We start from the raw sequence: 12943 nt of genomic DNA, 5'->3' as shown, positions 1-12943 counted from the left end.
TGCCCTTTCAAAGGAATCATCCTGGCATTTGCTGGAGCAGTTTAGGAAAATCACAGAAAACCTAAATCTGGATGTCCAGACATGGGTTTGAACTGTTATCCTTGCAATGAACTAACCATGGCTTCACCTCACATGGTCCTGTTATTTTATACCCACATGTCATGTGTACCTTTCAATGTTCATAGCCTCTACTGTTCAGTGAGCTGTTACCTTCACTCCGTAAATTTTATGAAGTTCACAATACATCTTAATAGAATTAAATAAAAAACAATTAAAATAATTTTATTAGATGACATATGCCTAACTGAAGGCCATAGCATTTTGTCACAATTTTTGGAATTCTACAGTTGATGAAAGTTAATGTTGATATTTACTACAGAAATTAGTAGTTACTTATGGTTGTCACAAAATTAGTATGATAAGAGTACTAACCAAGATTTTCAACAATCTTGCGCCTGTCTTGCATAGGCTCGCAAACAGTAACCTTTCGATGGCCCTGGACATGAAGTATACAGGCCCACAAGTTGCCTATAATGCCAGCACCTATGATAAGAATGTGAGATCCTAGAGGTACAGGGCTGAGCATGTCCCAACCATGGGACACACATGAAATTGGTTCTACCAGTGCACCTGAAAAATAATGAGAAAAACTTGTGAACTAATGTAAAAAAGTACAATATGTAAGTGAATAAAATCTTAATAATGATAAAATCAAATCATCATAAAGATTGGTGAACTGTTCTTAGGTTATCAACTGAGAAACAGTATCATACTGGTTCCTTATTTCTACAAGTTCCCTAATCATCATGTTCTGGGAGTCTAAGATTCCTGGAGGAAGTTATCCTCTACAGATACCAAGTGGCATTCCTTCTTGCCATTGAAAACCACAGACTGGTCATTATGTTTCTTGTGAAGCAAATGTCACAGGTGGTAGGTAATTAGTAAGGGGGTTGCTTTCTCTGAAACCTACTTAGAACCAGTGGTGGCTTGTGAGTGTACATTGTGGGTGTTCACAAATTTTTAGATTCAAATAAATTTGCTCTATAACAGTTGTGCTTATCAACAAGTTTATACAACTACAGCTACTGTCAATAATAATAACAATGACAATAATAAGATTCATAACCGATCTGACAAAAGTAAGAATTGTTTTGTGGAATTTTGTTGTTTTGTACATAATTATGTACAGTTTAGGACAATAATGTGTAAGCTTCCACAACTCTCTGTTTCAAATTTTTGTGCAAGTGGGAGTTTTTGTGCTTTTACTTTTTTTTGGACAAGTGTGCAAGATCCCTAACAGATGTATTAATTCACAAATTTACTTCCGGGCAGAAAATCAGATATTCTTATGCTGCACCTACATAACATCTTGTGCTAACGGTACACTTTCCTTGTTAAATGTTCACTTGTAGTCACGATTATTTGAGATCATCACTCCCACAGTCAAAGGATCTGTTCTCAATGGTTCTAGTTCCTTTGTGGCTAATGTTTCCTGATAATTTACTTTTACATTCCTAGAAGGAGATTTTCACTCTGCTACAGATTGTGTGCTGATATTAAACTTCCTGGTAAATTAAAGCTGTGTGCTGGACTGAGACTCGAACTTGGGACCTTTGCCTTTTGTGGGCTAGTGCTCTACTGAATGAGCTACCCAAAACACAAACTGCCATTTGGGGGAAATGGTTAAACTCAAGTAGTAATGACTACCAACACGGTCACTTGACTAGAACTCAAAAGAAGTCCCAAGATCCATAATGGCCTAAAGGACACCACCATTGGTTCCACATTTAAGTGAATATCAGAGAAACCAGTGATATAGCTTTTGATGAATTTTATTATATGTATATTTTGTGCCTACAACACAGATAAACCTGACTCACCATTAAGATCAACAAATTTCAGAAATATGAATAAATGCTACAATCTCACAATCAACAGTGATGTGCTTTTGGCCCTTATGATTGTCACACCTCCAATGGATAATGATAAAATTCATAACTTAATATTTTATAACTCATTAAGAAATGCACAAAATAGGTTTACTGTCAGTACAACTTTAACGTACTTTACTATATAGTGAATGAATTAGTGTATCTGAGGAGTGTGCTATCATCTAGTGAGGTTTATGTCATGTGAATGGGGATAAAAGTTTGTCGCAGTGTGCTACCATCTGGTGGCAGTGGTGTAAACTTCTAGTGGAGTGGCAAGGGTTAGCTGTGCACCTTGTGAACCATGCAAGCTGTTTATCAAATCCATAGGCATTTGGCCCCTAAGTCAATTATGTCACACAAGTCATTCATGTGCAAAAGCTCCTTAAAACATGCACAACTGAAGCTGTGCTCATGACCCAGATGCCAAGTTTCATGGAATCTATATGAGCAGTAGTGCAGTAGACTTAAGTGCCATATCTTTCAGTTTTTAGCATCTATGTTATGTTTAACAGCATTCAAAGAAAAATAACCAATAAATCTGCAAGGTGTTGAAAGTTACGATGGTCACGTGCTCTTGTCCTCTTACACAGCAGCTGCCACTGCTTAGAACATATAGCTCAGAAGCTAAGTCATGATTAGAAATATATTAGTTTTAATAGCAACAGGTAGACATGATCCTTTGAGGATATCTGCACTGAAACTTTTATCACTACTGTATTTTATGGACTATATGACCCACCTTAATTTTTAAGCACTTTTTTAAAATATAACATTTTTTATGACTTTTACAAGTAGACTGCAGCGCCAGACTAAAAAGCATCTTAGTTTATAAAACCAAACTGACTTTTAAAATCCTTCAAAATATTCATCTGAACTTTGTTCTTCTTCTTCCTCTTCATTTTTGTCATTGTTTTCCTCTTCGTACTTAAGACAATCTTCACTGTATCGAGAGCATTACTTATGCTGCACTTCTTGAAAGATTTAACAATGTTTATCTCTCACTCAAGGCCATGACTGTTTTATCCACTGACACATTTGTTGGATTGTAAGTCATTTTAAACCTCCCTTCAGAGTGAATTCATGTTGTGTTTCGTCCATCATCCATTTGTTCCATTCCTCTCTCATATACAGGGTGTTACAAAAAGGTACAACCAAACTTTCAGGAAACATTCCCCACACACAAATAAAGAAAATATGTTATGTGGACATGTGTCCGGAAACACTTAATTTCCATGTTAGAGCTCATTTTAGTTTCGTCAGTATGTACTGTACTTCCTTGATTCACCGCCAGTTGGCCCAATTGAAGGAAGGTAATATTGACTTCGGTGTTTGTGTTGACATGCGACTCATTGCTCTACAGTATTAGCATCAAGCACATCAGTATGTAGCATCAACAGGTTAGTGTTCATCACGAATGTGGTTTTGCAGTCAATGCAATGTTTACAAATGTGGAGTTGGCAGATGCTCATTTGATGTATGGATTAGAACGGGGCAATAGCTGTGGGGCGGTACGTTTGTATCGAGATAGATTTCCAGAAGGAAGGTGTCCCAACAGGAAGACGTTCCAAGCAATTGATCAGCATCTTAGGGAGCACGGAACATTCCAGCCTATGACTCGCGACTGGGGAAGACCTAGAACAATGAGGACACCTGCAATGGACGAGGCAATTCTTCATGCAGTTGACGATAACCCTAATGTCAGCATCAGAGAAGTTGCTGCTGTACAAGGTAACGTTGACCACGTCACTGTATGGAGAGTGCTATGGGAGAACCAGTTGTTTCCGTACCATGTACAGCGTGTGCAGGCACTATCAGCAGCTGATTGGCCTCCACGGGTACACTTCTGCGAATGATTCATCCAACAATGTGTCAATCCTCATTTCAGTGCAAATGTTCTCTTTACGGGTAAGGCTTCATTCCAACGTGATCAAATTGTAAATTTTCACAATCAACATGTGTGGGCTGACGAGAATACGCATGCAATTGTGCAATCACGTCATCAACACAGATTATCTGTGAACGTTTGGGCAGGCATTGTTGGTGATGTCTTGATTGGGCCCCATGTTTTTCCACCTACGCTCAATGGAGCACGTTATCATGATTTCATATGGGATACTCTACCTGTGCTGCTAGAACATGTGCCTTTACAAGTACGACACAACATGTGGTTCATGCACGATGGAGCTCCTGCACATTTCAGTTGAAGTGTTGGTACGCTTCTCAACAACAGATTCGGTGACCGATGGATTGATAGAGGCGGACCAATTCCATGGCTTCCACGCTCTCCTGACCTTAACGCTCTTGACTTTCATTTATGGGGGCATTTGAAAGCTCTTGTCTACGCAACTCTGGTACCAAATGTAGAGACTCTTCGTGCTCATATTGTGGACGGCTGTGATACAATACACCATTCTCCAGGGCTGCATCAGCGCATCAGGGATTCCATGCAACAGAGGGTGGATGCATGCATCCTCGCTAATGGAGGACATTTTGAACATTTCCTGTAACAACATGTTTGAAGTCACACTGGTACGTTCTGTTGTTGTGTTTTTCTATTCCATGATTAATGTGATTTGAAGAGAAGTAATAAAATGAGCTCTAACATGGAAAGTAAGTGTTTCCGGACACATGTCCACATAACATATTTTCTTTCTTTGTGTGTGAGGAATGTTTCCTGAAAGTTTGGCAGTATCTTTTGGTAGCACCCTGTATACTTTAAATCGTTTATTTATCAGAACACCAAGAGGTTGCAATTGTGTAGTAAGTCCTCTTGGAATAATGGCAAGCTCTGCATTAAACTGTCTCAATTTCTCTTTCACAGAATTTTTCAAATTGATGTAGCATGATAAGATAACTCTTCTTCAACAAAGCACCTTTCCTTCTCTCTCATGCCCTATTAATCCATAATTTCATACCAGCCTCATCCACCCAACCCTTTTCATGTGCATGAACAACACCTGGTGGTATTTCAGAAGGTGTTGGCATTATTTTGTGCTTGAAAATGATCAGTAGATTAAATTTAGTATCATCAGCACAACATGGAAGGAAAACATTGTAATACATTTTTTCAGGTCCACTAGTTTTTATAGTTACAATTTTAGTATCTTCCATTGCAACAGTTGTCTTACTTGACACATTTAATGTCAAAGGTGTTTTTTCCATATTTGCTATTTGGCTTATATCTGCACTAGTTTTCTTTCAACGTACAGTAATAAAGTGTTGGAAGGTTAATATTTTCTCTTTATACTCTTGTGTCATTTTATAAGATATTTTGGTTTTTGTTCACATGCTAAGTCCATGACACTCCATAAACCTGTAGCACCAATCAACTCCACCCTTAAAGTCTGTTAAGTTCCAGTCTAGCGTTAACTTACAAGCATGTGTTTGAATCTTTTTTGTACTAATTCCAATGCCATTTTGATGGTGTCACTGAATGCGTTTCAATACATTGTGGAGGTTATCGACTGCAAGAGTCGACTGCCTCATCTCTGAGAATGAACTTCTTTGAAAACTGTTGATCTCAGTGTGTTCCGAACTCTGTATTCGAGCGGATGTGTTTGTACTGACTTGATCAAAATAAAGTTAATTCACTATAAATGAGCGAATACTTAATGTTGGGTTCGATATTACTGTACGTAACATCGTGATCCCCACACTGGTGAGCCCAACCCTCATGAACGCCGCTTATGATGACAGAAATGTGTACTGGAACATCGCCATGGACAAACAATGCAGTAACTCTTTGTTGAATTTCTACGTCCATCGACTTTGCATAGCACCGCATCTGGATGCAGTGTACAGGAAGTGTAATTAGTGTGTAAATTCCTGACTCTTGTGTGAATCATGCTTTTTGACAACTTTCATCACCTTCTCACACATCAACAATGCGACCGAGGCGAACACGTCGTCCGCCGAAACCCGCTCAACGCATCGGTAATTTCACTTCCGGACAGCGCAGTGCTCCTTTGCCAATTAATTTGGACTATCTTGACTTGCTTTTGTATAATGAATTAACTTTGTGCAGTGCTTCGATACTGGACAATCATGCCAAACAATGGACTGCAACAAACGGGGACTATGTTGCAAATCCCAGTGAGCACGAACTCCAAATTACGGCTAAATTGCATGCCTGGTCAAATTCACAGGAACAATCTCATCAAGGACATCCTACCGATCAACGACAGTGCACCAATTACACCAACGAAAATGCTGGCTGTTTCTCAGTGCAACACTGGACGTGCCACGCTTCCCTCTACACAGCACCTGAGCCGCACTGACTCGGCTTGACCGCTATCGACAGCCACGTCACGGCCGCCACCTGCTGGCTCACTGAACTCAACCCAGTCAAAACAATCAGCTGCGCATTTCAACAACTCGCCGACACTATGCACACTTACTGCCCGGCTGTTCACTACTCAATGTCGCCCGCAACTTGTTTACCCACCCCAGAAGACGATTTCAGCTGTATCAGTGCTTCATACAGCAATGAACATGTTCTCACTCTGCTGCCGCCGAGTACTGAGTTTCACATTCACGATCGCCCACACGATCTCTTCTACTCGAACTGTTACATCAATACTGTGCCGCCGACCTTGTTTTGTACGGCAGGTTACCCTTTGATAGAGACAGATTCTGATTTCGACCCCATCTTACTCAGTGATACACAGCAGACTGCTTCACGACATACATTTTCGCCTGAATAACTGCAACAGTTACATGAGTAAATTGCGACATACAACTTGTTGGTACAAGATCAGTTACACATGCTGCATCCGACACTGACCGAGTATGACATGCAACGAGATGCTCCTGTCATTGTTCCGCCTCCGACTGCTGATGATCCTTTGCTGTTACTACCAGCTACAACTAATACCCTGATGATCACGCTACATGGATCTATGTCCCAGATGTCACAACTGTCATCATCACGCCACCTCAAGTGAGCATTCTACATTACTGATGTGATACAAGCAACTTATTTACGCCGCTGCCACCTTTCCTTGGTAGTTCCAAACACCTCATTTCTGTACCATGGCACAACCAGCCGCATTCCGTGCCTCTTGCTTTGCTGCCCTCTTCACTACCTCCACAATGTACGACCAAAACATCTGCCGTTTCTGCTTGGACGAGTGCGCATCCTTCCGCTCCGACACACGACTGTGCAGCAGTTTTGCGCAAGCAGTTTGCAGCCTTATGACTTGACCGGAGCGCTGACAGCAACAGCACACATGCTGTTCCAGTTCCATCAAACTGTGTCACCTCTCTGCCACGGACCAGTAGTTCATCCACCAATTCGACTTCTTCATGTTCACATTGTGTCTCATCGCCTTCCTGCTCCGACCATGGTTTCGCTGACCACGTCCGCCTTCCACCACCTCTCGCCGTTGCCATGCCTCATGCACAAGGCTCACGGTCACGCCCCCCAACCTTCGATCACAGCTTGGAACATCCTGCCATCTAACGCTGTACCACACTCACTGTCCACAGACTCTGAGGTGACGCTTCCATCTACGCCAAAGTCATCCGCCGCCAAGGTCTGTCATGTGCAGCTTGCTGTTTTCTCCCCTGCTGTGACATCAAGTGCCTCTATAACTCCATCGTTATTGCGAGTGTTGCTCATCCGGCATCTTTTACGCAACCTGTTAAGCCACAGCATGCTTGTTCCTTTAAGTCATACGGCCAATAAAAAACTGTTACCGGACACGTTGCACTTACCATGGCACTTGCCGGCAAATACTTCAGCAATACATCGCATTGGATCTTCGACGCACTCCGTGCCTTTGATTGGATCAAAACTCCGCTGTGGCACACAGCCTCGGCACGACGATGTTCTCCCCACTGACACGCCACCGCCTTCTGCTCCCACAGTGCCATTAGCAGCATGGCACGGTCAACCTGTGAAAGCCTTCCACGCCTGCTTCCCTCCACCGGTTGTGCCTACCAAGACATCGAGAAACGGTCCGATCGTGCATCGCACTAGCGCCTGCCATGACACGATTGGTCACACGCACCTGCGCCATCAGCCAGCCGGGTGCGCACACGCCTCTCATCATCCTTACCATGCTCTGCACTACCGGCAAGGGCTCTGAGGCAGTTATTGACTGCAAGAGTTGACCGCCTCATCTTTGAGAACAAACTTCTTTGAAAACTGTTGATCTCAGTGTGTTCCGAACTCTGTATTCAAGCCGATGTGTTTGTACCGACTTGATCAAAATAAAGTTAATTCATTATGAACAAGCGAATACTTAATGTTGGGTTCAATATTACCGTACATACATCTTGATCCCCACGACATCATTTTCTAGTTTTGGCCATTTTGCATTCAGTCCTCTATTTGCACATTTAACCTTTCTCATTTTTTTCATTTCTTCTTTATTAGCACATCACTCATGAATGATTTTTTCCATTAGTGGAGGGCCAAACTGCTGACCAGCTGCTCTCTTTCCATGTCCTTCTGCACATGCTATTACTTTCAATTTATAGGCCACATCATAAGAATACCTCTTATTTTTTTCCATTACAAAACTGGTTACTAACAAAAATACTGTATTGTTACTGATAATACAAATCATGTTCAATTCATATGTTGAAAACACAGGTCACACTGATCTGCAAGAAAGGTAGCAAAAGTGATTTACAGATTTACTATCCAGTATCACGATATCCACCTGTTGCAGGATTTTAAAACATACTGTGATCTCAAATGTAACTATTACCTCAAATACAATGGCTACTCCATGCCAACTAAAATGTATTCCAAAAACATTGGTTTTGCATGACATAATCTGTGATATTGTGACATTACATCCTGAAAGCCATGGATCAAAGCAATCAAAAAACTCATATAAACAATTCAATAAATGAAAACAGTAGTTGAGAGGAAGAACAGTGGCCATTTTGTCATTAACTGGTTTTCTCTTAATACCCAAGAGGTACTGCAACTCCTTTAATTATCAGTGTGACTAAATTAGCTCTAGTTCTAACCAGTAGCTAGTACAATTTAACATAAATGCAGTAATTAAAATAACACCTCTGTCGCAATGTCCTTTGTGCTGCCAGTTTTGAAAAATAGGCAATAATCTAATTATATTTGACAGCTGTCTGAAGACAGAGGTCTAGTCTTCTGAAACTGACAGCATTGTCAATCAAGGAGATTGAGGGCATGGTGGAATTTTATTTACAGCATACATGCATAAGTTTACAGCGATAGCCTGCAGTGATTGTTTCTGTATGTTAATGTGTAACTTGATTTGCTTCACATCCCATAACACTCTCTTTCACTGTAAGATTTATAGAACATGTTACCTGAATGAATTAGTTAATTAAAAATTGTGATAGTTGGTAATACAACCTACAGAAGGAGTTTGGGATAACTACTGCTCTCTATTAATATCTCTTTCAACTTGCTGCATATTATAAAAAAATGTCCTTTATATCTATGAAATGTGATGTATGAATGAATGAACGCTGTATTTTGTCCTTATTAATAGGCTAGATAGCTCAAGATTCATAAAAAATGAAAATAAATTTTCATAATACACCCACACAGAAGGACGGAGAAAGAATGAGAGAGAGCTCCACTCACCTTGCTCAAAGGTAATGTTGTCTGGTAGTTTATACACTTGTCTGGCAGGTGCAAGGCAATATTCAGCCCACCCACCATCATTCATCATTCCTAAGTTTCTGTAGATGCCACCAATCTCACAGTAGTGAGGCTGTCCTCCAGTACAGGCATCACATGTGTCACAGCCACTGAAATGTGTACCATATGTGGTCTGAAGCATCAATGACTATGACACTGAAATGTTGTAATTTGTAGACATGGATACAAACAAAAAGTAACAAATATGCTAACTTTTTGAGTCTGAAATTTCTCCTTTAATAATATATCATTTGGATTTGTTTCTTCAATACCACAAGTAAGATCCTAGATCAGATACGATTAAGGCCTGATGTTTGTAGTAAAATCTATGAAGTATATGTGAGCATACCATTGTTGATAAAAATGGTAATACACAAACATGCTTTCATTTTCTGTTGCACTGTGGAATAGTCTTCTGGGGGTAACAATTAAAATTAAAAATATATTTATCCTACAAAAATGAGCTGTAAGAACATAGTGTTAAGTATAAGAATCCAGTTTAAAGTATAAAGTAGGACATATTACAGAGGAGTCTTCTAAGATTGTGATATCATCACATTCAGTTTCCAGTATATTTCTCTTTAGTAGCATTTGTGATTATATATATAAAGCAATGTCAGATGAATTGTGGCTTACAACAACTGTCTGCAGATTACACATTACTTAGTGTGACAGGAAGTACTGTGACTTCAGCAGTCACTACAAAACTTGGAATTTTTTGGTTGCCATACTGTTCACAGGAAATTATGTTGATTCATTGGTGAAGGCTTAGTAACTGTCCTGAAGTCAAGACTGATGTTCATAATTACAGGGCAGTGCTGAAAATGTGCCCTCAATCTTTCACCTGTCACCTCCTTGCAGAGCTACTGAGATGTTGAGCTATTGAGCTACAAAAATGGACAGGACCAACACTCAGATATATGGTTCCCAAGCACCATAAACATGTCAGCAGTATATGTGCATGTCATGCATTATCAGTTTCCACAGGAACGCCTCACCCACTCCCCCTTATCTTTGCTTGACAATGGAATCACAACAGTAGTTTATCATTTGTCTGAGGAGAAAGAAGATCTGTGATGGTTTGATAATTCCACATTCTATTTTACATGGCTGAAAACACAGTCTTATTATGTGACAGATGTGCACATCTATACTTAATCTCTGGACCATATACATCTGTCAGTAAAAGCAAACATCATTCTCTCACTAAAGAAGAGAGAGAAAACAGTGTGAACTTTAGGATCAAAACAATGTCCTCTCCAGGAGTTAGGACATGGAATGAATTCTGCGCATGATTTGGCATGGCTACTCAATAATGTGATGTACAGGAGAGATAAGGTAGAGTAATATGCTGCTGAATGTCAATTCTTTTGGCCAATCTGAAGATGGTTTTAGAAGATTTCCCATATTCATCTAGTGATATACTGACCTTAAGCTACAATTTACTTGTCAGCCTAGAAAATGTATCTTCCAAGAACATTTTGCTCAAATTTATTTATGCTAATCACATTTAAAAAACAGAAAGCATAAAAGTAATGCAGTAATTCTGTTAACAAGATCAGAAGTGAATTTTTGTAAGCACCAGGTACAGAAGGGTGTGAAAAGGAGGGCTGATAAAGCATAAACACCATCTGATGCTTCAGCTCATATTAAAATTTCATCGAATGGTTTTAAACAGTTCCTAGTGGTTTCACTCAGTACACTAGAGCAAATTTTTTTTTTGCACTACTCTCCAAAGGATGTGCAATCATGATTAGCAGTGTTGCAGGCCCACAGTGTTCTTAGAGAAGGGTGAATTGTCCAGGGGGATGTCAGTAGTGTCAAAGGTTCTAAAGAATGTCATCCTGTTGTTCATCACACTGGGAACAGTCATTTTTTACTGTGGAATGTGTGGGAATCAACACCCAAAAGGAAGGGGTATTTTATTGATGTACTTTATCCCACCCCCTGAAGCCTTTCTGTGTTGATTCTGAGCAGCACTGTGTCTGAAATACTTTATTCAGCCACCACAAGAAAACTACATGATTTCAATACTGGGCATTGGGGTTAGGACCTCTATTGCAGAGACATCAAGAAAAGGCGTAAAAGTGGATAAGAAGGGTATGATGATCTTCCCCTTGTCTGACATGTCCATGGTGACAATGGGCATAATTGATGTGAAATGTTATGCTAATGTGACATTAACCCATCCTATACCTCATGTGAACTTCTGAGTTCTACCTTTTTTTCACATGTGTCATCACCTTGCTGTTTGAAGTATCACTGAGCCTAAGGCTGAAGTCACAAGATGTCATGCTTTTGAACTATTACAGAGGAAGGCTGTAGGCATCTTTGAACCAAATTTCAAACTTCTACAATGCAGTGGAAGATAATTATGGAGTTTCAAAAAAGTGACCCTTTAATTGTGTTGTGCAGTGTAATTTTTTGGATACCCACAATTTAATCATATGAAGATGTAAATTCAGATAATTAAATAAAAGTATGGCATCCATATTGACATTAATAATATAAAATGGTTTGCTTTGCATATACTATTGAAATATCCTCACTGTTTAGGTATCAGAAATTTACCTGAAAATTACTGAGCAACTATCAATCATTTGAGATATGATAAATTTTGTGAACTTCTTGACAAATTTATTTCTTCAAATACATATTTCAAAACTAACCACATTTGTCATATCAAAAAGGCCAGTTTAGAAAATGTCCTCCATCTTGGAAAAATTTCTGTGGGCTACCACATCTTCCTGTCAATAGCTCTTGGTCAGATTCAGTATTTTGGGACTATGGTCTCCAATATGCTATCTGAAGATGTGAAGTACAAAACTGAGAATCTCTCAATATTTAACAAAAAATTAAAATTGTGCTTTATTAGCCACTTCTCCTTGTGAAGAAGCAAGCTGGGATCTTTTTACTTCCTCTCTTGTTTTGCCATCTGACTTCTTAAATTCTTTCTTTTTTTTCATTTTAGCTAATTACCATTAACATACATAAGTACGATCTATATTTTCATGAAAGAGAAAGGTTTTTTAAAGAATATAGCACCAGATCTATTTTTGTGCTTAGTTTTGTGTATGTAATTAATTTCCTGATTCATTTTGACTATTCCTAGTTAATATTTTTCATTATAGGATGAAATCAGTAATTGTTTCTTAACTTAAATTCTATTATTGACTTATAAACAAATATAAATTCTGTATTAATTATAAACATTTCAAAGACAAAAACCTGTCATGCTTTAAGTACCTGTTTGGCACTACACGGAAACATATCAGCAAAACCAGCCCTTAATTAATTACAAAGTTATTACCAGTTTTATCAAAAGTATTTTTTGCATAACTATATCTGTTAATTTCACCATTTAAACAAA

General features: G+C 39.2%; 1 protein-coding gene across 1 annotated transcript in view; it reads right to left on the bottom strand.

Moving 5' to 3' along the window:
* The window catches only part of LOC124544617 (D-arabinitol dehydrogenase 1-like), a 70186-nt gene that overhangs the window by 51594 nt on the left and 5649 nt on the right, over positions 1 to 12943 (bottom strand). Inside the window, exons 3-4 of the mRNA XM_047123217.1 lie at positions 9517 to 9683; positions 433 to 630 (exon numbers count right to left, since the gene is read on the bottom strand). Coding sequence (XP_046979173.1) covers positions 433 to 630; positions 9517 to 9683 — 365 coding nt within the window. The remainder of the gene's footprint in view (positions 1 to 432; positions 631 to 9516; positions 9684 to 12943) is intronic.

The sequence above is a fragment of the Schistocerca americana genome, chromosome 8 (assembly GCF_021461395.2).
Source record: "Schistocerca americana isolate TAMUIC-IGC-003095 chromosome 8, iqSchAmer2.1, whole genome shotgun sequence".
NCBI classification, from domain to species: domain Eukaryota; kingdom Metazoa; phylum Arthropoda; class Insecta; order Orthoptera; family Acrididae; genus Schistocerca; species Schistocerca americana.
The sequence above is the reverse complement of the archived record's forward strand: the minus strand, read 5'-3'. Positions and strand labels throughout refer to the sequence as shown.